Raw genomic sequence first — 24,163 nt, 5'->3', positions numbered from 1 at the left:
ACAAAATCCTGCAGAACTTCTATAGTCATTATTATCACAGCCTATCTTGTCCATGCTACAGTTTTGTGTATCCAAAACTTCATTCCCATTTCTAATGGCAGAAAAACCAGAGACTTTCATCTTTCAAAAACAAAACAAAAATGAAACAAAATAAAACAACAAAAAAAAAAGATTCAATTCGATATAAATAACTCGCACTGGACATCTTAAAACTTTCAGATTTAATTACACATAAATAAATATATACAGATTTAGAACAGTTCAGTTTGGCCTGGTTCAAGTTCTGCTCCTTGTGCTTTATTAATTATAATTATTATTATTAATAATTTTAGAAACTTCTGTGCTGTTATCTGTAGGTTGTGGAGTTGTAATAAGTCCTGGGTATGACTTAACCTGCTTTATCCCCTGCAGTAGCAGTCGGAAGCTCTCCGTGGTCGGTTCCTGCCCTGGGAAGGACCAGGGTGAGGTTTGTTCCTCCCCTCGTGGCACAGCCCTGGGAAACCCACGTGGAGTCTGTCTGAAAACTGTAAACGAAGTCTGAAACTGCTTCAAATCCAAAGCAGTTCTGCTGGCAATTTTCTCCTGGCCTGGCTCTAGGGCTGGTGGGGAAATAGGAAGGTTTCCTCCGTGTCTGCCTGTTGAAACCAGCTGATAAATCCAGGTACAGCCAGCGACCCAACTCCCTGCCCTCTTCTGCTCGTTCCTCTGCTTCTTGCACTGAGGAGGCCTCTTCTCGCTCTTCTCAGAACAAATTCCTGGAGCATGTCAGGATTTCGTTATGGGCTTTCAAAAAAATAAAATAAAAAATGAAAAATTGCACATGACTTGGCTTCCTGCATCCACGTTTTAAAAGAAAAAAAAAAAAAAGGCAAAAACCAAAAGCCATCAACCTGGCTTATTTTCTCATTCTCACTACGTCCATTAGAGTTGGTTTCTTCGTCTTAAATTCTTTAACTCTTTTCTCTCTTCTCTTTGTTCGCTTTATGAGTTTCATCCCGAATGTAGCAGTTCAGAAAAACGCTGCCCTGGGTCTTCGTCCCCCCTGAGCAGCGTTTAACCTTCCTTTTGCTCCCGGGGAACGCTCCCGTTGGGCAGAGGGAGGGAGTCAGCGCGTTATTTCCGATGCTTCACTTCCTTTTCTGACGCTTTGGAGTCTCCAGCCGTGTGCCCGTTCCCCGTGCTGTTCATGAACATTTTATCCAGCCCCTTGAGGGACTCCACCAGGTAGTTCTGGAAGGCTGTGAGCGCCGCACAGATGGCCGGACCCCCAAAACCGTGGGTTATCAAGCTGAAATGAGTCAAACAGCTCTGGACACCCGGCTCTAGGATGAGGGAGGGGCGGCTGTTCCCCAGCGGTGAGCGGTCCTGGGCTATCAAGTCTGCAAACTCTTTACAAATTTGCCTGCAAGAGAAAGGTTTGTGTTACTATAAATGCTGTTGGAAAGCTGCGGGGGTGTTTGGGGCTTCTTTTCCTGCTCCTTGCACAAGCTCCAGCCTGCACAAAGCCCCTGCGTGCAGCCCAAAGGGCACGTCCAGCAGTGCCACGAGGTTCCCTGGGGTTAGGTTAACCTCTCCCGTGTAGGAACAAGCCCTTCAATCCACGCTAATTATTCATCTTTCTGCACGTTCTCCAGGTGTGGCTGTGCACAGTTTATGAGGCCAGAAAAGGAAGCTTTCGGGGCAGAAGAGGAAGTTTTTGGGGTGAACGCCGCCCTTCCCTTGCAGGCTGCGTGTACCTGCCGTGCCGTGGCCAGGTGAGTACTCACTTGGTAGCCAGCAGCATGTTTTTCCTGGTGTGGAGCTCGGTGGGGTCGGAGTGCTGTCGGCACAGGTACTCGGCTGCTGCTTTGGCTGGGAACTCCGTTTCGCACACGTAGCCGAAATCCCGGGCCAGGTGGACGGCTTCACCTACAAGCAGGACAGATTGACAAGCTGCATCAACCCCTGTGTGAAAGGGAACATTTTTTATAGCAGCTTCAGGCATTTCACTGACTTGGCTCACGGGACTGCAGTGCTCTCCTTTCTTAATAACCACCCAAGAGCCCTCTCCACCTTTGGCTCTCGAGCTGGTGCAGAGCCACCACTAAAAGTTTCCTGCACCCATCTGTAAAACAGGGAGTCCACACGTGCCCGACTGAACCATCACCACCTCTAGACAAAAGCCAGTCCCTTCCTTTGATAATTTAAAAGGCATCAAGCAGGTGGTGGCTGGCGTTGGGTCAGGATGTGTGGCTCATTGAGCTGCTCTCCTCCAAAAGAAAGAACAGCAGAGGTGGTTCTGACTTGGCCCCTTCCCTTGCTGTGTCTGTCTCTCCCCACTTCTTCCAAAATTTCCTGCTGCCCTCTCCAAACTGAGCAAATCGTAGACTAGTCCTAGAATTTTAAACAAGTCGGAGGGTGCAAAGCAACCTCAGCCCTGTCACTGCCAGAAAAAAAACACAGGGATGTGAGGATGGAAGGAGCCGAAGGAAGGTGTTTACATCCTCCCACAGCGAGCAGGGCCCTGGGGCTGGGCGCGCAGGCAGCATATCCATCACCCCCTGGAAATGCCCACCCATTGATGAAATTGATCCATCTCCAGGCGTCCCCCTGGAAGTAATCAGAGCTGATGGCAATTGATCATGCCCAGCACCCGAAATCCTGGTCGGGCAGGCAGAGCTAATTTGACTTGCCCCCTGCTGCTCGCATGTATTAGGCCATCCATCCTGATAGCATTAACCTAGATCCCACCACAGCTTTCCCAGCTCCCAGAGCTGGCTCTGTGAAGCCGTGTCACGGGGAAAGTGTCTGTGCTTGCTATATGCAGCTGATGCTTTCCACTTCCTCTCTTCTTCCAAAGAAGCGACGGATAAGGTAAACCTAGAGAATTGGAGCTGCAGTTGTTTGTGTGTTAGAAAACGATCAAAACACACTGGCTGCTGAAAAACAGCTATTGTGGCAATAAAAAAGGACTGGATGTCCTCGTGGTGAGAGCTGAGGCTGGAGCCTGGATTTATTTCCTCCTATGAGTGTGTGCGAATGGCTCAATGTTTTAAAGGCAATTCAGGTGCTGGCTTAGAGGGGCTTCAGCAGAGGGGACAAGCGGGCTTGGAAACGGGAGCCTGCATCCTGCCTGAACACATGCCTCTTCCTGAGAACTTGGGCATGCTTCTGAAGTTGAGGTACAGCCTTACTGCCTGTCCAGACCCATGCTGGAGCTAGCTGATGGGGCAGAGGCTCAAGAGAAGGCAAGAGTTCCCGAAGGAAGCTGTGCTTCTACCTGCGTGCTGCCCTTGTATTGCTCTCTGGAATCAAAAACCCCCACTCTCCCCCATCTATACGAACAGTTTTGGGTCTCCTGTGTAACAAAAAGTATATTACTAGCACTCAAAAAAAAATCCACCTAGTATTTTTTAAAAACGAACAGACATTTGGGAAAACAGAGGGGAGAAAATATTAAAGCAAGGCAGCAAACATCTAAGAAAGTAAGTGCCTGGTGCACGGAGGGACAAGCCAGTTTCTGTGTGCTGGGTAATGACAAAGCACTGACACCTTCCTCTGCATGAAACAGCTCCCAGTGCCATAACACTTACGTGCAGGAGGAAATTATATCCATCAAGCACACATGGCGCCACGCTTTTATTTACTAAGAGCTGGTAAGCAGCAACCAAAACATCGGCAGCCACCTGAAATCAAAATGTACATTTCTTCCTTCCTTTCTTTCTTTCGCTCTTTTCTTTCTCCTCTTTTAATGGAAATCAGCCTTTCATTCAGCACAAACCAACTGCCCCCCAGTAACAACCTCCGCCTAATGAAGCGGGTCATTTAATTTGCTGCCAACAATGGAAATGATTTTCTATTCAGAAACTGCAGGCAGCTGCCTCCAACACGCTGGGCTCGAGCACAATGGATTCCGGAGCTGGAAGGGAGTCGTAGCTGTCACTGCATTTGTTTGCGTCCCGTGCCCTTTTCTCCAAAGACCACATCGTCATTTCCATAGTGCGAAAAGTAGGAGGGGAGCAAACGACCAGGCGGCTCTGAGCACCTCAAGCTGCACAGCACCTTTGCTATAGCTGCACCCAGCCCTTAGCACCATGGGCTGAGCCACCGCAAACTTTATCTCCACCTGCAAGCTCCTCCGTGTCTCGTTTGTCCCCTGCTGTGCCAGCAGAAGAGAACCTGGCTCCCATTTGGGGCATCTTTTAGGGGACACAAGGCATGGACCTGTGCTGTGCAGCCCCAACAGAACAGGTCGGTGCTGCCCAGGGACAGCCCAGCCCTTGGGCACAATCACAGCGGGCGATTTTGTGGACCGAGAGGGCACGGGGTGCTACAGGACAACTGCCAGGCTGAAACCCCGACAGCTTTATTCAGACCTCCTTGAGTTTGGTTCCTCTGATCTTGATTAAGTTTTACCAAAACTGGTTCCCAGAAGTGGCTGGGAAATTTAGGCAGGGCCAAAAGGGAGCTTGCAGCTCTGATGTTCCACCCAGTTCAGGTCCCGAACGCCTTTTCCAGCATGAGCTATGACTGGTCCGACAGAAACGTCTCAGTTTCAGAGGACAGACGTGTTTGAATCAGCAGGGAGACTTCCACGGGGATATTTCCAGTCTCGGTCGCAGTTAGTGGTGACCACTGCATACTTTGTTTTAAGTGTTCTCGGTTGTGGAAAGCTGCAAATGAAGGGTGTTGAAGTTTCGGCACTCCCGTCTTACGAGGGAGCGAAGAGGCTCTTACCTTCCACCAGCGAGGTCAGCAGGGTGACGTTGGCAGCTTTGCGCCTTCCCGCGGGTAGGTTGAGTCCGATTTTCTCTAGCCTTTCCCTTAAACACCGACCCCCGTTTTTTGATTTTGCCCTGAAGAGAAAGGAGGAAAAACAACCGGGATGTAATTAAGGTTTAAAATGACCATTATTCCAGTTTAAGCTTGTAGGTTGGAAGGGAAAGCAACAAAATCCTGTTCTCGGTAAGCCATACACCCCCAATTTCTCTTCTCCACTAACACGGGATGTAAACCCCGGTGCAGGACACCCAGCTGGCTTCGGAGGCATCCCCTGCACGCAGCAGGGAGCTCCCGGGAGCGCCGTGCCCCTTACCTGCGCAGGACCCCGCCGAGGAGGGAGGCGTTGAGACACTCGGGGGGCGAGAGCCGTCTCTGCACCTCCCCGACCGTCACCTTGTACTTGGAGGTGGAGCTGAGCAGGGAGAGGCGGCCAGGCACCGAGCAGAAGACCTCGTTGGGATTCGTCACCCCTCCGATCAGGCCGTCTTTGTTCATGGACAGGGTGGGGATGGTGGTGCCGTTCGCCTTCGAGGGGATGGGCACTGGGAGACAAGGAGGGGAGAGAAGGGGAGACGGGGGCTGAGATGCCGGAGCTCGGGAAGCAGCTCGGTGGCTGCCGGCAGCTTTCTAGCAGCCAGCACGAGCGCTGCCAGCCGGAGGTGTGAGCGTGGCCGCCGGCGATAGCTCGGGTTCGTGTTCTCTTCAATGAAGGAAAAGAGAGAGGTGGGGTTGATGAAACCGAACTAAAAAAAAAAGAAAAAGAATGGAAGAAGCCCAGGCTCTGCTCTCGCCTGCTTTCCCGCACCTCCCAGCTCTAGTGGAATTAATCCCGGGGTTTTGGGTTGGTCTCCTGGGAGTCTGAGGTCTGCCCGCGGCATCGGGCTGCACCTGCTGCCCTGCGTCCCCTGGTGTGGGTGGCAGCAAAGCGCTGGCCCTTCGCAGGGTGCACGTTCCTCTCTCCTGGCCTGGGAAGCCGCTGCATCCCTCCAGCCTCCACCCCCAGGGCTCAGCTCCCACCTTCCTGCCCTGCAGAAAGCCAGGGAGGTGCCGGGAGGGCTGAGCACCGTGCCCGCAAACACCTGCCCGTAGGAACAGGGGAAAGGCTGCAGCTTTGGGGTTAGCCCCACAACAAGCCGCAGCCCTAAAATCACATCAGGATGGGCCGAAAGGAAGCTTGGGCCGATCGAACACGATTAATCCAGCACAAACTTCCTTTTGCTCAATGGACAGGAGTCGGTTAGCAAAGAAATGAGGCAGGCAGTGGTGAGCACAGCACCACGCCGGGCTCTGGCATGGCACCGGGCTGACACGGGCACGGTTTTCCCATACGTCACCCCACTGAGAAACGTTCTGAGACGCAGTAAAGCTTTATAGGTTCAAACTACGGCTGTCGCCCGTGCCAAATCTCTTCTGGCTTTCATGTTCTGAAATTAATCACCAATTTACCTCTGGAAAAAAAAAAAAACAAAAAACAAGTTTTCAAAGAATCCGAAGGGGACTGCAAATGCTCCAGCTCATTTCAGCCCTGGCATTCCTTGTGGTGCCTTGGTAATGGAACAGCTCGCGTTCGAGTAACGCAGCAACGAATGCCAGGGTGAGATGTGGGTTTAATAAAGGAAATACGCATGCCCAAAATGAAACAGAAAACCCCCAAATTAATTGGGAAGGCTACGTAGACTGGACCTGTTAGTGGACTCTTACAATCAGCATATTGTAAATAGAGCTCAACGACTTGTTAGCGTGGCAATAAAAAGCAGCACATGGTACATAAAAATGGCTAATGTTTTAGGGCTGAGAGATGGATGGAAATGAGCTAAGGTACATTAAGTTCCCTCTAGCATGAAACGTGGGCAAAGTCAGGGGATTGAAGGGCAAGGTGCTGGAGTCGGTAACTGCGGGGCTGGCATGTGCCACGGCTGGGGCTGGCTGAGGGATGTCAAGGGAGGAACAAACACAGGAACATCACCGCTGACGGAGGAAACCAGAGACATTTCCAGGAAGCAGCGACTTCAAAGTTTTCTCTCCCAGGCCCAGAACAGGTTATATTTGTCTCTAAATTACCCTTGAAATAAAAAGTCAGAGCATGTTTTACAAACATCCATGCAGTACTGCGAAGGCGTGTGTCACGGCAGGGCCAGGCACCCCGGCACGTGTGGCTCCTGCTGCAGCGGGGCCACCCCGTAACCAGACCCGTGGGGACCCCTGGGTTGCTTGCTGCACCACGTATTTATCAGTGCCTGCAGTGCTCTGCATCCTTTACACACTCACACATTTGTGCATGCCTGGAGTCATGCAGTGGTGTTACCCGAGCCTGCATGCATGGCCGGGGACCTGCGGGCACACACCGGGGACCGAGCAGTCATGCAGGAGAGGGGCTCATGCTGCACCACACGTTCCCATGAAATGTGGCAGCTGGGGAAGGAGGCAAACCTCGCTGGCACCAGCAGCAAACACCCAAACCTATGGAAAACTGGCCCGGAGATCAGCCGGGTGGCACAGCGGGCACGTGCTGCGAGGGGGTGGCCACGGGGACAGGACACCAGGCAGCACGGATGGGTGCTGGTGCACAGCAGGGTGAGGCAGGGGGACACGACACTTTGGAAACAAACTGGCCTTTTGGGGGATGACCCTACGGTCAGACACAAATCCCCCTGGAGAGCTGTAACCCAGAGCCCCCCGTGGTGCTGGTGATGCCCTGAGCAGCCGGACCACCCTTGCTGTGTGCACCACGGAGCCACGGGGGCACCGGCACCGAGGCGCCCACACTGGACCGTGCGTATCGGCATCGCTCTTCTGCCTCGAGGCCAAGCTGAGAGCACGGCCCCGTCGCTTTTGGCACGAGCATGCATGGATGGGACAAGGGCAGAGCTGGCAGCACGGCACACCAAATGGCAAGGGGGAACGGGGCGGGTGGCAGCCCAGCATCACGCAGGCGTTAGCGGCAGTGCTGGAAACCGAGCCCGGCCTCTCAAGTCCTGTAACAGTGCTTCAGCCATTAGACAGTGTTGCCTCAATACAACAAGAATAAACATAGCCACGTTCGCCATTAATTATTAATTATTGTTATTTGGCCTCACCTGCTGTTTGCCTGGTCTGATCTGCAGCTTGTTTGCCCATAAACATGCTGCAGGAGGGAGACAAGCTACCATTAAAGCCTGACAGCTTTGTTTCCTTGGCTTTGGGGGAACCAAAATTGTCTCTTGTCATCTGAGTAAACCAAAAGTCCCCCTCGATCTTCAGTTGCTGCTTGCCCGTTCCCGCAAGCAGCAGGTGATCGGAGCACCTGAGCCAGCCTGCAGACAAGAAGGAAGCATGAGACCGCTGCAGGCGCAGCACCCGGCGCAGCGCCCGAGCGCGCCGGCCCCGGCGTCCTGCGGCTGCGGGCAGGAGCTGGGGACGCATCCAGCCCACGGCGGGAGGCTGAGCCCTGCGGGCAGCACCCCAGGGTGCCTGGCACGGCATCACCCCTAAGCTACGGTGCAGAAAAAGACACGGCTGGGGCAGGGAGGGGGTGCTCACCGCTGTTTGTGGGCACCGCGCAGGTGGGATGCGAGGGGAAGCGCTCGGTGCCGCCGTCTCCGAGCGGGGTCGCGAGGCAAGGCACGGAGCTGAGCCCCCCGGGGGGTTTGCAGGCGGCACAGCTGGGAGCAGAAATGTCACATTGGTGTCACCGCACTGGACGTCCCCTCTAAGGTCTCCTGGGGCTGGGCCATGGAGATCCCTGCCCTTGGCTCCAGGGACGTCGTTCTTCCCTCTTGTCCCCATCACCGCATGTGACCAGTCCCCACAGCGGGCAGGTACCAGCCGCTGGCTCAGGCAGGCTGGGAGCACACCCACAGCCACAGAGGATGGAGTTTGGGACAGAAATGTGCCCCACAGGCTGCTCGATCCTACAGGGACGGGCCCACACATCACACACAGACCAGCAAGGGAGGACTTGGGTGCTTGTGCCCCATCCACGGGGGTGCGCACATGCTTGGCCCCCTCCAAGGGGCAGCTTGGGCACAGCTGAGCCCACCCCGTCCCACCCAGGGCTTGGTTTTCAACAAGAAATGTTCGAATGTGTTGGGTTTCTGATAAAACAAGCTGCTGACTTGCCAGCAGGGTTGTTGTAGCCCAGGGAGCTGGGGATGCTGGGGAAGAAACCGAGAGCCAGGGGTGAGTTACGAGAGAGCCACGGGGACGTCTGCATGGGAGAAAGGGGGAAAAAATCCTTCTGCTCCCCAAAACCCCTGGGTCATTGAGGCTGGGCTGCTGCCCAGTGTCAGAGCTCAGCTGCTGGGGTCCCCCAACAAACCCCCAGCACCGTGCTTCACCCCAGTGAGCACCCCATACTGGGGATGCTGCTGCTGGGCTGAGGAGTGACAGGGCTGCAAGGAAACACTGCTGGGCTGTGCAGGAGCATCCCAGGGATCCAACCAGGAGGGAAAAACCGAGTTTGAAACACGGCTGTGCTGACAGGGCCCTTTCCCCAAGACCTCAAAGAGTTTCCCGCGGCTAATCCCCAGCCCGGCGCTGATACAGGACCTGCTGCTTGAGTCATTGCCTCGCTCCCAGTGCCTCGGTGAGCTGGCTAATTACTGCAGCCGGGGAAAACTGAGGCACAGAACAAGTTAAATCATTTACCAAAGAGCAGGCATACGAGCACGATCTGAATGCACGCATTTCTGGTCTGTGGGAATGCTTTTGTAAGCAATCCGGGATTTATGGCGCTTCCTAAAAGTTGGGCAATAGCTCCAGAAAGCTGATGAGGTGTGTCCCGATATGTCCCCTGCTTCCATAGCACCCGAATCTCTTAAATGCCCTGGGATAAAGCTGCATTTGCCACTGCATCCTCTTGTCTCATGGTGCCCTCACATTCTGAAGTCTGCTGTTGAGGACGTCCCAGTGCCAATAAAAGGTGTAGGAGTTCTTGCCGAACGTGGGAAGGAAAACGATCCGAATTTCTTCTGTGGATGGCCACAAGAAGCGTTCCCATGAGGCTCCCCACCTCGCCGCCTCCTTTCAGGTTGCAGGGGAGGTGCCACTTGCTGCGCATTGCGTGCACATCGCAGAGTGGCACCGGCCCTGCCGCAGCTCCGTGGGTAGGCACGGCTTTGTCTTCCCTTCAAGCCCAAACAGCTTCTGATCTCCTGTCAGAGAGGCTTTTTTCTTTTGTGCTGACTCGTTTCTGGTTTGTCTTTTAAGCACCCTTTGGGCGTAGCAGGCAGCGGCAATGAAACTCACACAGCTCAATTTGCTGTGGCATGAAAACTCCTGAATCAGAGAGAGCGATTTTGGGATAAATCCTGGTTTCCACGCACACTGAAGGCTTCGTCCCTTCTCTTGCTGGGTGCTCACTGCCCTGCAGTTGTCCTCCTGCCTCCTCCAAAGCTGAGGAATCTCTGTGGCACCCATGGGTCACCTCCACAGCTGGGGCTCCACCGTCTCCATGAGCAACATCTACCTGGGACGGATGCTAGGATACACAATTAACACTGGCCAAGTGACCTCTGGGTGAAGAATTTTTCCCGATGAGAAGCCCCGGGGTGGGAAATGCAGCCAGCAGGAGCTGGTCCGGTGCCTGAGCACAGGACGTGGTGATGCCTCTTGGAGTAGGGAGGCAGCACTATGGGCACGAGGCCCCAGCAGCTCCAGGGATGTAACTGGGGGCTGAGGTGTCCTGGGGGGAAGTTTCTGCCAGTTCTGGTCTGGTTTGCAGAGGTGGGTCCTGTGGCTTTATCATTCCAGGTACAAAGAGGAAGGAGCACAAGCAGCACGCCTTTCAGGGGCTTTTACCCAAGGAGCCGAAATTCCCTGCCTTTCCCTGGGGAGTTTGTGCCCAGCCAGACCCACAGCCTCATGCTCTGCTGCCTGCTCACCCCTCTCCTTCCCATCCACGTTAACAAACTGAAACTACATCCCAACTCCTGAAAATGGCCACTTTTACCTGCAGGCAGCCCCTTCCCACCCCATGCAGGGTCTGTGCCCATGGGGACATCACCGGTCCCGCGGCTGCTCCGTGCCCCTACACCGATACTGACTGCACCCCAGCAGCTTTTTTTGTTTTAAGGGAAAAGAGATTTTGCCCACAAAAAGAGAAAAAAAAAATGAAATACTGACTCATTCCCATTTGAGAAATGTGCTGTCTGCTTGCGAAATAATTTGTAAGCAGGAGAATTTGTGGCGCTTGGAAATCAGGCTGCTTTTCGCGCTATTATTTGCCCGGTTCCATTTCCAGCCAAAGCTCGGGGTGCTGCGAGGGGAAAAACAAGTCCAGAGGGAACATGCAAATCGCTGCCGTCTCACAAGGCTGTTGTCTTCCCTCCCTGGGTACATTACAGGTAAATCCTCCTCCCGAATCCCTGGATGTTGGCTCTTTTGTTGCGACACCTCTTTTAAGGGCGGGAGCGTGCTGGAGCTTAGATCTCATTTTAAAGCGCTATCGGGTAACCTCTGGGGAGCCCACCTTGTAACTCAATTTCACATCTCCAGCCGCCCCAAAAGCATCTCAGCACCGCAGGGCAGCTCCGTGCCAGGGACGCCAGCACCCCATGAACCAATTTTGTCTTCTCCTCATTGCAGTTTCTGGCGTTTTGCCTCCCTGCCTCTCGCCGGTAGCAGGCGAGCCACAGGCATCGGTGCCCAGGGATGGCACCGAGAGCCCAGCCCAAATTTCGGTTCCCTTTGGCTCTGCCTGGCTCCAGGCGGTGTGGGGAAGCCTTGGCTGGCTGGGAAGCTGTGCTGGTGGGCAGCCCCTGATGAAAGGTGCTTCAAAAAAAGGCAGAGGGTTAGCGCCGTCTTTCAGGAAGAGCGCTCGGCGAACTCATCTAGCCTTACTTTGAATGTCTCTGATGTAAATTATCCGACCGAGATACATACAGAAAGAAGTGGCTGCGCGTGGGTGGGAGCCAGAGGCGACTGCTCCTGCCGTGGCTTTAAAAGCCCTGGTTCGGCGAGGAGGTGCTGCAGAGTTCAGCTTCTTCAATTTCCTGGTGCTTCAGCGCAGAGGTATTTATTGATGGTCCGGGGAAGGAGGTCAGTGCCATCAGCTATATTTCAAGCCCGCAGTCTGTAATTATCCTTTCTTCCCAGAGGGGATTATACAGGTATTTTCTTTATCTTGAATGCACAACCCGAATCGAGTCCCCATGTCAAAGGGAGCCTCTCTAGGAAACGCTGTAATCGGCTCAAAGGCCTTTTCAAATGGAAGGATGGAAAGAATCTTGGTTTTTATCTCGGGGCTTTGCAGATCGCTCGGCCCCGATAGGGAAATGGGGCTGGGACCCTCGAGAGGTGAGGGAGCAGAGGTGCAAGTCAGCAGCCCCAAACCATTCCCACGAGAAAGGTAATCAGGAGAGGTCCCATGCCTATGCAAAGCTGCCCCACTTAACATTTTGTTTCCAATGCAAATCAATACATTAAGTTATGAACTAAATTTTAAGGTGCCGTCTGATATAAACTGCGATTTTTCTTTCTGTTACAGCCCCTGAAGTGCCTGCTGTCTCTCACCGGGCACTTGTTCTGTTTCTGGGGAGTTTCAGGCCGGATTGAGGAGGTTCAGCCTCCCTGGGGCTGGTTCAGCATCCCCATTAAAGACAGCACCTGGTTACACATCTTTAAAGAAACAGCCAATCCACGGAATAACCAAAATTATTCACACACACCTTCGCAAAAGCACCTTCAGGACTGGGGAGGAGATTAGTAACCGATTTGCAATTAATTACTCCAGCTCTTGCATTTCCCTGCTTTGCCATTCAGGCACAACTCAAGCTCAGATGCACTTGTTCAGAATCTTTCATGAATTTGGGAAGAGATCACAGTTTGTTGGGAGTGCCACAAGTTTCCCTGCTGGGCTTGGATTTGGGGACTGCGTCGTGCTGTCGGGGGAGCCCCAGCAAGCACCTGAGGAAGCAGCCTGGATAAAAACCTCGGGAAGCAGCATTAAAGATTAAAAATCCTCCTAACTCATCCAATCCAAGTGCCCCAAGCTTCCCAGAAATGAATGAAAAAGGATTTGGATGCTGCTTCTGAATGCTGAAGCTCACTTGTAGATATTTTCTGCCCATGTTTTCTGCTGTTCACCGGCAGAAGCGCTCTGGCAGTGCCATGCCCTGACCCCTCCTGAGCCTCTCCCTGCCACATTTCCAACGTGAAAAGTCAGTGCAGGGATTCAGATTATTTCACTTCCCCTCCCAATTCCGTTTTTTTTTTTTCTGAATTTCCAGCTAAGCTCTGCCATCTGAGCAAGAAAAATAACAACTACTTAAAATTCGGTTCAATTATTAACTGCTCTGGCCAGATCTAAGACTCTGCCTCTTTTTGTATAGAAAAAACACGTTTCACATCACAGAAATTACACAGGTATCGGGTAGGCAGGAAAAAGAACCGGGAGGCTGGATGTCTGTAGGATTTAAGCGAGAGGAATTGGAAATCTGCACGGCTCCATGCAGCCGACAAGGAAAGTTTCTCATCAAACGTCGCCCCAGCAGCGATCGCCCACTGCACCGCTCTGCCCCGTAGCGTTCGGCATCACAGGTTTATTCATTTAGCTGCACAAACTCCCATTACATTTTGGCAACCGGTATATGGGATCTTTATGTGTTTAAACAGTATAATCCATTTTACAGTAACATGCTTGAGAGGTTTTCCCTGTATTCCCTATAGGAGCGCCTGAATTTGTGTGGCTTGGATCTACATAATCTAAAAAGGGAGAACAAAGATGCTGTGTCTCTTGCAACCGGCGGTGGATCCTGCGTAAGCCATGGTAATGTTGCTATCAATTTGTTAAAATGTATTTAGATTATTGAGGGGCATAAGACCCTTCAGCAAAGATTAGACATGAATAATAATAGGAAAATACTTCTCATATGGAACTCGCTGCCAATCCGCGGAGCATTTGGGGAGGTTTCTGTTCGATTCCCAGACCGCAGCAGCGCACAGAGGTCAGTTCACCTGCCCGTTTGGAATCACCGGCTCGCCTGGGGAGAGCTTTTGGGGGAGACACCACTTCATGGTGTCGCAGTGAAGCTGCTTTTACCTGTCCAGCTCAGGGATGCCCTGGGATCTGTAAAGCCCTGCACTGGTGGCAGGTTGGGCCAAGTGACCGCATTGCAGCAACGTCGCTCCCGGGTGCCAGGACGCGGCGTGGGGACACGTGTGCCAAGAGCCCTCTGCAGCAGCACGGGGACTACAACAGTGCCAGGGGGACCCAGGGGAAGGAGCAACACCAGAATCCTGCAGGGAAAACAGCTTCTGGCCACAGAAAGGGCAGCAGGAGGAATCGAGCTGGCCATGGGGACGGCACACATCCATAACCAGGCTGCTGCGGTGCAGCCTTACGGTGCCTGCAAAGCCTCTGATGTTTCTCCAACGATTGCCCCAACCCTCGCTAGCCTTGATCTGCTTGAGCTGCGTGCTTGGAGCAACCTGGACACCTGTGCTCAGCTCCCCCGCTCACACCCCATCAACCCCAAGACTTCAGCCCCGCTCTGTCCTGGTGCGCGCCCCGGGGATGCGCTGTCCCCACGCAGCCACCTTGAAGGGGACAGCACCAGGGACACAGCTCCTGTCCGACCAGTCCGGAGGGAACAGGGCCTGACCCGACCCCTCGCTGCCTGGCGCCTCGGCACTCGGGTGACTGATGCCAGATAAATGCCTGAGATAGAGGGCGGGGAGCCTCGGCCCCGCTGGAATCCCAAGCACGCACCGCGGACACTGCGGGAGCTGGGGAAGGTGAACCCGCACGCAGCTCCCCTCATCCAGCTCCGGAGCCACTGGCACAACCGAACGCTGCTGTATTTGATTGCAGAGGGTGGTTTGGGCTCATTTCTAGCAATTCTTCCTCATTCCCTACTGCTTCTCTGCTCTTCTCCTAGAAGCCCCAACACTTCACCTCTCCCTGAACCAGAGGCGATACCTGGACGGGGCAGAACTGGGCATGGAACAGGGCACGGAGCTGAGAGCCGAGCATGCAGCAGCTCCAAGCATCATATCCACACTTGCTAATTAGTTCCTCCATTAAGAATTAAAATAAACAAACACATGGAAGGACAGCAAGAATGAGTAATTCCCCAGGATCACACAGGAAAGGGTGGGATGATTTAGTGGTTACGGCACTAGTCTGGGACTTCAGAGAACCTCGTTTAGGCTCTTTAACTAATTAAGGCAGATTGCGCGCATTTTTTTTCCTGAGATCACATATCTCGGAACATTACTAAACAGGGAGGAATGGGCTGCCTTGGCCTCTGCTCCGCCGTGGTTGCGGCGTGACCCCGGGCACGTCCCCGGCTGGCGGCACGGAGCCGGTCCCATGGGTCTGGGGCACCGTGGGTCTGTCCCACCGTGCCCCGTGGGTGCTGGCCGGGCGCGTGCCTCCTGCACGGCCCCGGCTGCAGACCGAGGATCTCAGCACCACCTCCTCCGTGGGGTGTGCGTCACCGGGCCTGGCTTCCCAGCCAAGCAGCGCCCGGGCGGTGGCTTTTTGGAGCACGTTGCGAGCTGGAGGCATCTGCACCGTGGCTGGAGGGCTACGGGAATGGGAGCTGCTGAGCCCAGCAGCCAAAATGGGTGCTGGGGGGTCTTTGCCTGTCTCCCCCACTGACTCTCATTGCTGTGGGACTGGGGGGACGCCCTGTTCTGGCCTCAGGCAGCGTGCACAGCAGGCAGGAAGAGAAGATCCGTAGGGTGAGACAAGCAGAAAGGGCTGGATCACGATATTTGGGGTGCTGGGCGCAAACCAGAGCACAGGAAGAGGTCGCCTTGGTCTTGGCTAGGACCAGCAACCTGAGCAAGGAGCAGAAAATCTTGATATTGCACCAAAACACCCCCGGGGAAGACCTTCCCAGAGGCACTGAGTTTTCCCCAGCGAAGCAGCCGGCGACTGACCGCGTCCCTGCCCACAAGCAGCTCACGCGTGACCGACTACCGCCGTGTGCCACCGGCTCCCGAGGGCCCCTTGGCCCCCGAGCATGCCCGGCGGCTGCATCCTGCCCACCCTGACAAGCCAGGGCTGCAGCACCCGAGCTCGAGGCAAGCACTCGGGCTGCCAAAACATCCCTCAGCCCCCACAGCCGAGGCGTGCAGGAATCGCTCCTCCAGGGCCAGCCCAGCGCGGCGCCGTCCCATGGGGAAACCGCACCTGGAGTCCGGCTCCTCTTGGTTTGACTCCCCAGCCACATGCCAAAAAAGCAACCCAAGCTGGCTTTTCTGAACCTACCCTTTCAGAGCTGCTCTTTACTTCCAACAAAGAAAAAAAAAAAACTCATTTAGAAGCATCTAATTAAACAGTAAGTCATGACAAGGTACATGAAACTTGGAGATAACGCATGCCTGGGAGGCACCGGGAAGGTTGAGACAAAGCCCAGCGCCTCCACCGGTACCCGAGCGTGTTATCTCGCATGAACACACACCTGGTTTTATCCTGGTGCAATTATAGGACATTAAAAATATAATTTTAATGGAGGAACGGTGATCTGGCCACAGTTCAGAGTGAAAACTTTCTTTCAAGTTTCTCTGTTTGATTAGCCGGGGCTCCTGCAGCGCGCGCATGTGTGCGCGAGGGAGCAGAGCCCGCGTCTGGGGGTGCGGCGGCGTTTTGATGAGCACCGCAGCGCGCCGGCTGCGCGAGGGCTTGCCGAAACTTTAAAGCCTTTGCGAGCGGAGCTGAGGAAGGCAGCGAAGCCTCCCTCAAGCCCCGGCTTGTCCCGGGTGAGCCCCTTTTCCCACTCAGGACAACTCCCCCAGCAGATAAAGCTGCGGCGAGCAGGGGAGCTCTGCCAGCTCGGCGGGAGAAGCCCGAGCTCAGCACCGTACGTCTGACTGCCGTCCAAGCGCCTCCACCCACGTTTTGTGGACAGCCTTATAAAAGACAAGTCTTCGCAGCCCCAGGTGTTTTATAGGATGACCTCATTTATTACCTTTCTCATCGCAGGAAATGATGTTTATCTAATCTGCTGCAAGTATCGTTCTTTGGGGAGGTTTTGTTTTTTGTTGTTTTTTTTTTTTTTTCCCCTGCCACATCTGGCTTCACGCGACATTTCTTACAGCTGGGTTCTGCCCCGTGCCGAAGCGGAGGAGAAGCAGCATCGGTCCCACCAGCCCTGAGCCCACACCAGACCCCGTCCCTCTGGCAGCCCCACGGCGAGACCTGGCTTCAAAACCTGCCATAGCGAGTGGATCTAAGGAGCTCGGCCTTGGTCTCCCTCCTCTGCTGCATTCTTTAGGAGTGACAGCCACTTCTTGCAGTATTTCTAAATGTGGGCTCGGAGCACTCCGAGGCACAGCTTTCCATCTGTCCGTCCAGCATCCAGCCAAACAGGTCCGCATTCCTGAGCAGAAACGCTAGCGCTGCCACTGCGGAGCAGCTAAAAAGCCTCGGATGGAAATTTAAACGAGTCACAAACACGAGGGAGAGCGCGGCGGCCAAACCCTGCTGCTTCAAAGAGAAGCCAGAGGAGCCAGGTCCCCATCGGCCAGGCAGCACCCGTGGGTGCCCGCACGTGCCCGTGTCGGCTGCGCCCTGCTCCGTTGGTGCTCCGGGAGCAGCTTCCCTGCGAGCAGGGTGCAGGGTGTTGGGATTTTCTCTGCTCCCACTGCTCGCAGGGCCCCGTCTTGCCCCACACCACCGGTCTCCATGCGCTGGCATCATCGCCAACAGGACCCCGGGTGCGCTTTGGTGCTGGGGAGAGGGATTTTTATTTTCCTTCCCAAAAGGAGGCTCTTCTGCTGAGCCTGGAAGGATGTCAAAGCAATGAAATCCCTCTTTATTTTATGACCAAGCTGCAGGGTTGTTTCTTTTTTTTTTTTTTGCTAAGAAGCGCAGTGGCGTAATGCTTGATTTCATAAATGGAAAATCCCTCTCTGCTCTCTCACACCAGGGCAGAAGCCACACCAGGAGCTCCGGCAGCGGCTGGGGGCTTGCGGGCAGGTTCTCCCGTGCTGCAGTTTGTCTGTGGGGTTTTGCACCAGGACGTGAGCAGCTGGCCCGGGCCTCTAACCACAGGGGCAGCAGGTGAACGCAGCAGAAAACGCCTCCAGCAGCCAGAGCCCGCAGCAGCCGGAGCCCCGGACCAAACTTTTTCCGAGCTCGTTATAATGTTTTCAAGCCTAGGACAGTCCTGCTCTTACATAAATGCTTGGGGGGTGGGAAAGGAAAACCAAAACAAACCAACACCCACCAAAAAAAAAAGAAAAAAAAAAAAAAGAAAAAGACAGAAAACATTTCTGACATACTTTTTAAAAAGAGGGAGAAAAAACAAATGCGTGCGCAAAAGATAATCACAAAATCTCCGCCGCCCCATGCAGGATTTTACCCTATTAATTCCCAAAGCAAACCATACTCCCCATTTGCCATCCCTGTGCTGGGGGCAGCTCACCCCATATTTTTTAGGGTCCCGAAGCCCCCGCTGTGGGGCTCCTGGCCCAGTGGCCGTGCTTGGTTTCTGCCGGCATCGCCAGATCTCCCCCCGTGCCCCCCGTGTCCCCTGCAGGAGGCTGGGGGGCACAAATCGGGTCCCTGGGCACCGAGCGCTCCCCACTCGCCCACGGGCACTGCCCCCAGTAATGGGGCCACCAGGGGGGCTTCAGGGACCGGGGGCAGGGGGGGGACATTTCGTTGAAGCGGGACCACGGCAGCTCGTTACGGCGAGATTTATCTGCCTGCACACGCACGGCTTTAGGTCGGGTTTCTGTCCCAGGGCCGTACGGGGAGGAATTCAAGGATTAAGCAGCCCCGGTTGTGGGATTTGAGATTTTGGCATGATTTATGATAAAAACATCTTTTTTTTTCCACCATTCCCCCAGCTTGGGAAGGGGAGAAGTGTACCGAGAGCTGCCCGCTGTCCTCCCTGCCTGCCCAGCTGCGAGGCTCGGGCTTTGCCCCTGGTTTATTTTTTTTTTTTATTTTCTTAATTTATTTTTTTTTCCAAGGGGGGCAATTCCCGACGGCAACGCTGCCCGGGGCCACATCTCGGGGCAGACACAACCAACCCAAACGGCCCCGCTCTTCACTCAAAACTAAATTAAAGAAATCAGGCGGAGGATTAATTAATCCTCCCGCTCCGAGCACGGGGCTGCGGCGCTCGCAGCTCCTGAGCACGGCTCCTGCGCGCAGCGGTGCCCTGGAAAACGGAGCAAAAACCCCGGTCCTGGGGGGGGGCGAGGAGCTCAGCACCGCTCCCGACCCCTCCCGGACCCCCCCCCCGGCCGCAGCCGCCGTTATTCCCGAGCTTTCCTTCGGGCTCCTCACTCCGGTTTTTAGGACATCGCTCCCAGAGCGGCCCGGCTGGGGAAGGGGGGGTGCAGACATCGAAATTTCAGCCGGGGGAGGCACGGGGAGGCCGGGCAGGGCTCGCTCCGGGGGGGTTGTGGAGTGTGGTCCCGGGCACCGGTGCAGGATGCGGCCCCGCACCGGGCCGGGGGTCCCCGCGCTGCCGCCCCGCTGCGGGACCCCCCCACATCGCCGCCGCCTCCCCGACTGTGCCGCGGCTCTGCCGGGGTCGCCGCTGGAGGCTGCGGGGAAAAGGAGCCGGGATCCCAAAAAATAATTCGCTTTTTGATGCGCTGAGCTCCCGGGGGAAACCCTGGCGGGACATGGCCCGAAGGCTGCAACCGAAATCTGATTGTTCACCAAAATGCGCTTTATGTTTTGATTCAAACACGGCAGGCAGAAAAAAATAAAATAATAATTATTATTAAAAAAAAAAAAGACCGGGAAAGGCAAAGTGTTTGTACCGCAACGCCCTACTTTTCAGCCAGGGTTATTTCTATTTTCTATTTTCTTTTGTTGTTTTTTTCTTTCGAAACAGGGAGCCTACAGGACCTTTAGGTACAAATCTGGCACAACAGATTCCCCGCAACAACAATTCCTCCCGACGAGAGACGGAAAAATTCTAATTAATCGCACGTTTTGAAAAACGGCTGGGAAATAAAATAATATTAAAACGAGACTATAATTTCAGCCGGACCCGCAGCCAAAGGCTCCCACCGAGACGCGTTTCTAAACGGGAATTTAATGCTGCCGGCACCCCAAAAAAGCAGCCGCCCGGCGAGCACATCGGCGGCACGGCAGAGCACGCTGCAGCTTGTTGCGACCATCCCTCCTGCGAGGAGATTTGTTGAAATGCCTCTCGTGTGCTCTAATTAAAGCGCAAATAATTACCGCCCTGAACGCTCCGCCGAAACGCCGTGGGATGGAGCTGGGCGCACGGACCCGGCAGTTTTCACCCAAACGGGGCCGCAACGCACCGGGAGAGCTTCTCCCCCGGTCCCAGGCCGGTCCCGGGGAATCTGCAGCCACCGGGCAAGGGGAAACGTCCCCGAGCCGAACCGAGCCGGGCCGGGTCCCCCTGCCCCGGGCCACTCGCCCCCGGCACCCGGCGACCCCGAACCGCGCCGGGGCGAGCGGCTGCGGCTCCGTTTGCCCGCCCGTGCTCGGGTCCTGAGCGGGGGGGAACCGCTGAACCCGTCCCTTTCACCCCCCTAATTTTGTAAAAAAATCCCCGAGAGCGTTTCCCGATGGCTTTGCCCCAGTTATTTGCCCTGCCCGTTCCATTCGCCGCACGAATCGCTCGTGTCCCCCTCCAGCTCCCAGCAACTCCCCGGCGGAATTTTTGTTAGAAAATAAAATATATCGGGCGGAGGGGAGCTGATAAAATACATCGGGAGGGGAGGAAGGAGCCGGTTCCGACCGCGGGGCTCCGCGTGGAAGCCCCGGAACACGTCGGGGAGAAGAAGCGATAAATTCGGGGAGGTTGGCACCGGGGGGAGCCTGCCCGCGCAGCCGCTTCCCCGCTCCGGTCCCGGAGCCTCGGCAGCACAAAACCGACCTCGGCCCCGTTTTGTCCTTCCCGGGCCGAGCCCCGCTCCGCCGTGCCCGCGCTGCGCGGCCCCGGGGCGCCGGAGCTGCCGTCGAGCCCCGTTGAGCCCCCCTCGGGGCTTTCCCCTCCAACCACCCGCGGCCCCCAGGGGCTCTCCCGTAGCAGGGGCCGCCCGGCCGAGCCCCTCGGTTTCCCGGTACCGGGAGGGAGAAGCGGCCCCGGTTCGGCCCGACGGAGCGCGGCCGGTCCCGGACTAATGGACAGAGCCACCCGCCGGGCCCCACCACTTTCGTTTCGCCCCCGCCGAGGCTCCGAGAGGCACCGGAGCCGGGCACGGCAGGGACCCCGCGCCCGTTCCTCGCCGCCCCGGAGCTGCCCGGTTCCGGCACCGTCCCGGGGGAAAATAAATAAATAAATAAATAAAATAAAATAAAACCGACGTGGGGGAGCCCCGAGGGCAGGAGCCGAGCCCGGGGGCGCGTCCCGCGGTGCCGCCGCGCTCTTACCTTTCTTGATCACGGACTGATCGAGCAGGTTCATCCCGCCGTCATCCACGGCCTGAAAGCACCAAAGCAGAGCCGTCAGCCGGGGGGGAGAGCGGCGGGACCCGGTGCTCCCGGTACTCCCGGTGCTCCCAGTGCTCCCGGTGTTCCCGGGGCCGGCGGCGAGCAGGAACCGCTGGGACACGGACGGGCGGCCCCGGGTGCGCAGCGGAGCCGCGGCCTCACCCTCTCCATCGCCGCGTCCCGGTGGCTCCTTCCCGGGAACGAGGAGCCCCGGGGGGACGAACGCCCCTCGGCACCCCAAAGCGCCCCGTGCGCCCCCGGTCCCCAAACCACCCCGGCCTCCCCCCTTTGCCCGGCCTCCCCCCGGTCGCCCCGGTACCTGGATATCCTCGAGGCCGTGGTGACCGAGGCCGTGGAGGCCCAGCGGGCCGTCGGGGAGGCCGTGGCCGCCGTCGGGGAGACCGTGGAGAAGCCGGGGCACGGCGGGGTACTCCCGGCGGGGGTCGAGCCCCAGAGCCCGGTGGGTTTGAGCCAAGAGCCCGGCGTCGTCTTGCCGGGAGCGCTGGGGGGGCCAGGCGGGCTGTTGGTGCTGGTGCAGGGGGCTGAGAGCCGCGTAGGGGTCGGCGAGGTGCGGGTAGCCGGGCTCCTGGCCCTGCGGGTAGGGCAGCGGAGGCTGCGGGTAGGGCGGGGGGAAATAGGGCGGCTGGAAATCGGCGGCGGGCGTGTGGCAGAGCGGCGGAGCCGAGCCGTAGGGAGCTTGGTTGAGAGCGGGGAGCTGCGGCAGGCGGGCCCCGGCCGGTGCCCCGGGGAGCCCCTCGGCGCGGTCCTGCGGCGGCGGAGACAGCGGCGGTGAGGACGGTGCCGACCCCCCCGTCGGGTGCGGATCCCCCAACCCCCAACTCCCGGCCCCGAATCCCGACCCCGGCCCCGGTTTGCGGCCCCGTCCCGCACTCACCATGCCCGGGTAGCTGTGCACCAGCATCTGTGCGGGCCCGCGGCGAGCCCCGGGCGGGCCGGGCCCCGGGGGCGCCCCCGTCTCCGCCCCTCTTTTACCCCGCCGGAGCGGCGGCTCCCATCGCCCGCCCGCTCCTCTGCGCCGGCCCCGACTCCATGCACGCCAGTTATAGCGGCGGGGGCGCGCCCGCCGCGCCGGGGGCGCGCGTCAGCGAGAGGGGCCGGGGACGCGCCGCCCGCTCCCGAGGGGCCCCGACGGCTCCCGACGGGCGGAGGGGGCGAGGGGCGGCCGGGGCTGCTCCAGAGCCGTCGGGCGGCCCCGGGGATGAGGCTCCCGTGTCCCCCCCTCCTCCGTGTCACCCCCTTCTTAGGTCCCCCCCACCGCTCCCCCCGGGCTCCCTCCGACGTCCCCTGCGAGCCCCCTCGGGGAGCGCCCCCGGCACGGAGCGGGACCGAGCCCCGAGGGCTGGGGGGGGGGGGGAGGCTGGGGGTGAGGGCAGAGAGGCTGCGTTTTATTAGCCCGAGCGCGGTGTTTGGGCCTCGGTGAGACAGCGGCCGGGCCTCCGGTGGAGGCCGGGACCTCCGCCCGACGGCAGAGCCCGGGGCCGGTCCCGCCGGGAGAGAGCCCGGGGCTCCCCGCGGGGCGCTTCCCTCGCCTGCCCGGCGGGGACCGGGGAACCCCAGCGAGGGCCTGGGGCGAGGGAGAGAAATTTGGGGGCGCCCCGGGCCTGGCTCCTGCCCGAGGGGACGGGAAGGAGAGAGCCGGGGTGCGACAGAGCGAGGGAAAACCGGGGAGCAACGACAGCAGCGTGCGCCCCCTCCTCCGTCCCTCCCCTCCGTCCTCCCTCCCTCTTCCTCTCCATCCCTCCCTCTTCCTCTTCATCCCTCCCTTCTTCTCTCCATCCCTCCCCATCCCTCCCCATCCCTCCCTCCTCCTCCATTCGGGCCCTCCCTGCGGTGCAGGGCGAGGCAGGACCACAGCATCGGGACCCTGCGCATGGCACCGGGCACCGAGCACCAAGCTCCAGGCACCGAGCACCACAACTGCTGCCCTCTCTGCAGCCGAGAACAACCCACAGCGATGCACGTGGATGCACTCTGGGGCACACCAACCCACACTGGTGCACGCTCACCCTTGCACACACCCCACGCGTGGCACACACTCGCACACCCCTGGTGACACACGGCTCCGTGGCAGGGCCCTGCTCCCGCTGTCCCCGTCCCCACCGTCCTCACCGTGCCTTTGCCGTGCTGGAGTTTCCATCCATGGCAGCGTGTAATTTGTGTGCAGGCAGAGAACAAACACTTTATCCTAAACTGTAACACACTGTGATGTGTGATAGACATTAACAAACACAATCCCACATTACATTTAATTTAATTCCACTCTTCCTGCCCCGAGCTACAGCTCCCTTCATTTTCATTTTTTCCTCTGAATTCCCACAACTCAGACCTCTTTGATTTCCAGGTTTAATTAACAATGCTCATTAAATGAATTTTTATTCATTTCTTTTAATATTACCCTGCCACCTGTCTTTAGGAGGCAGAGGCTGATCATTTATTCTAATTTATTTCTATTAAAGACGGCATTTAGGGGAGGGAGGAGGGCCATGCAGGGGTGTCGGGGGCTGATCTATTCCAATCTCCGCATCCCCCCTCGAACGCTTTTCAGGGACGCCGCTCCTGAAAGTCCGTGTTTATTCTCCGCCAGATCCGTTTCATTTGCTAGGAAAAATCGGATTGGACATGCCGCATTTCGCAGCTATGTTCCAGTTCATTCTTAAAGTCCCTCGCTCGTCTGGCCCGCACAATGCCGAGCCTTTCTCCGTCTCAAAGAGGTGAAACGGTGCAAAGCCCTCGTGGTGTGCGCAGCGAGCCCGCCTGCCCGCGGCAGCTCGGGAGGGAAGCCGTGTTTCCACCCCAAAATGAGGCAAGGCAAAGGCAAGCTGCAAAACTGATGGATGAAGAGAGAGGAAAAGGAAAAAGCTGCCCTGATGCCTCTTGGTGCAACTCGGTGGCTTGGCACGGTGCTGGCACCGGTGGCCCCAATTCTGGCCACCCCAGCCCTGCGCCCTTACAGAGGCTTTCTGCAGGCAGAAGGCAGCCTGGGAAGCACCAGTGGTGATGCCAAATCATTGTTTGCTG

At 56.9% G+C, this 24,163-nt stretch overlaps 1 protein-coding gene across 2 annotated transcripts; it reads right to left on the bottom strand.

The window, feature by feature from the left end:
• Positions 1 to 206: 206 nt before the first annotated feature.
• TFAP2E (transcription factor AP-2 epsilon) lies at positions 207 to 22,376 on the bottom strand. Of its 2 annotated transcripts, XM_038167180.2 has the most exons (8): positions 22,020 to 22,376; positions 21,444 to 21,890; positions 21,065 to 21,116; positions 7,839 to 8,054; positions 5,075 to 5,303; positions 4,717 to 4,835; positions 1,767 to 1,908; positions 207 to 1,402 (listed from the first exon to the last, which is right to left on the bottom strand). In XM_038167180.2, exons 1-8 carry the CDS (start codon positions 22,044 to 22,046, stop codon positions 1,114 to 1,116), a joined length of 1,521 nt encoding a protein of 506 aa, XP_038023108.1. In that variant the 5' UTR covers positions 22,047 to 22,376; the 3' UTR covers positions 207 to 1,113. The 2 variants fall into 2 exon arrangements, with proteins under 2 accessions (XP_038023108.1, XP_027299618.1); XM_027443817.3 differs by lacking the exon at positions 7,839 to 8,054 and having other exon boundaries at positions 22,020 to 22,368.
• Positions 22,377 to 24,163: the final 1,787 nt, after the last annotated feature.

This window comes from Anas platyrhynchos, chromosome 24 (assembly GCF_047663525.1).
Source record: "Anas platyrhynchos isolate ZD024472 breed Pekin duck chromosome 24, IASCAAS_PekinDuck_T2T, whole genome shotgun sequence".
NCBI lineage: Eukaryota > Metazoa > Chordata > Aves > Anseriformes > Anatidae > Anas > Anas platyrhynchos.
This window is presented reverse-complemented; position numbering and strand designations above follow the sequence as displayed.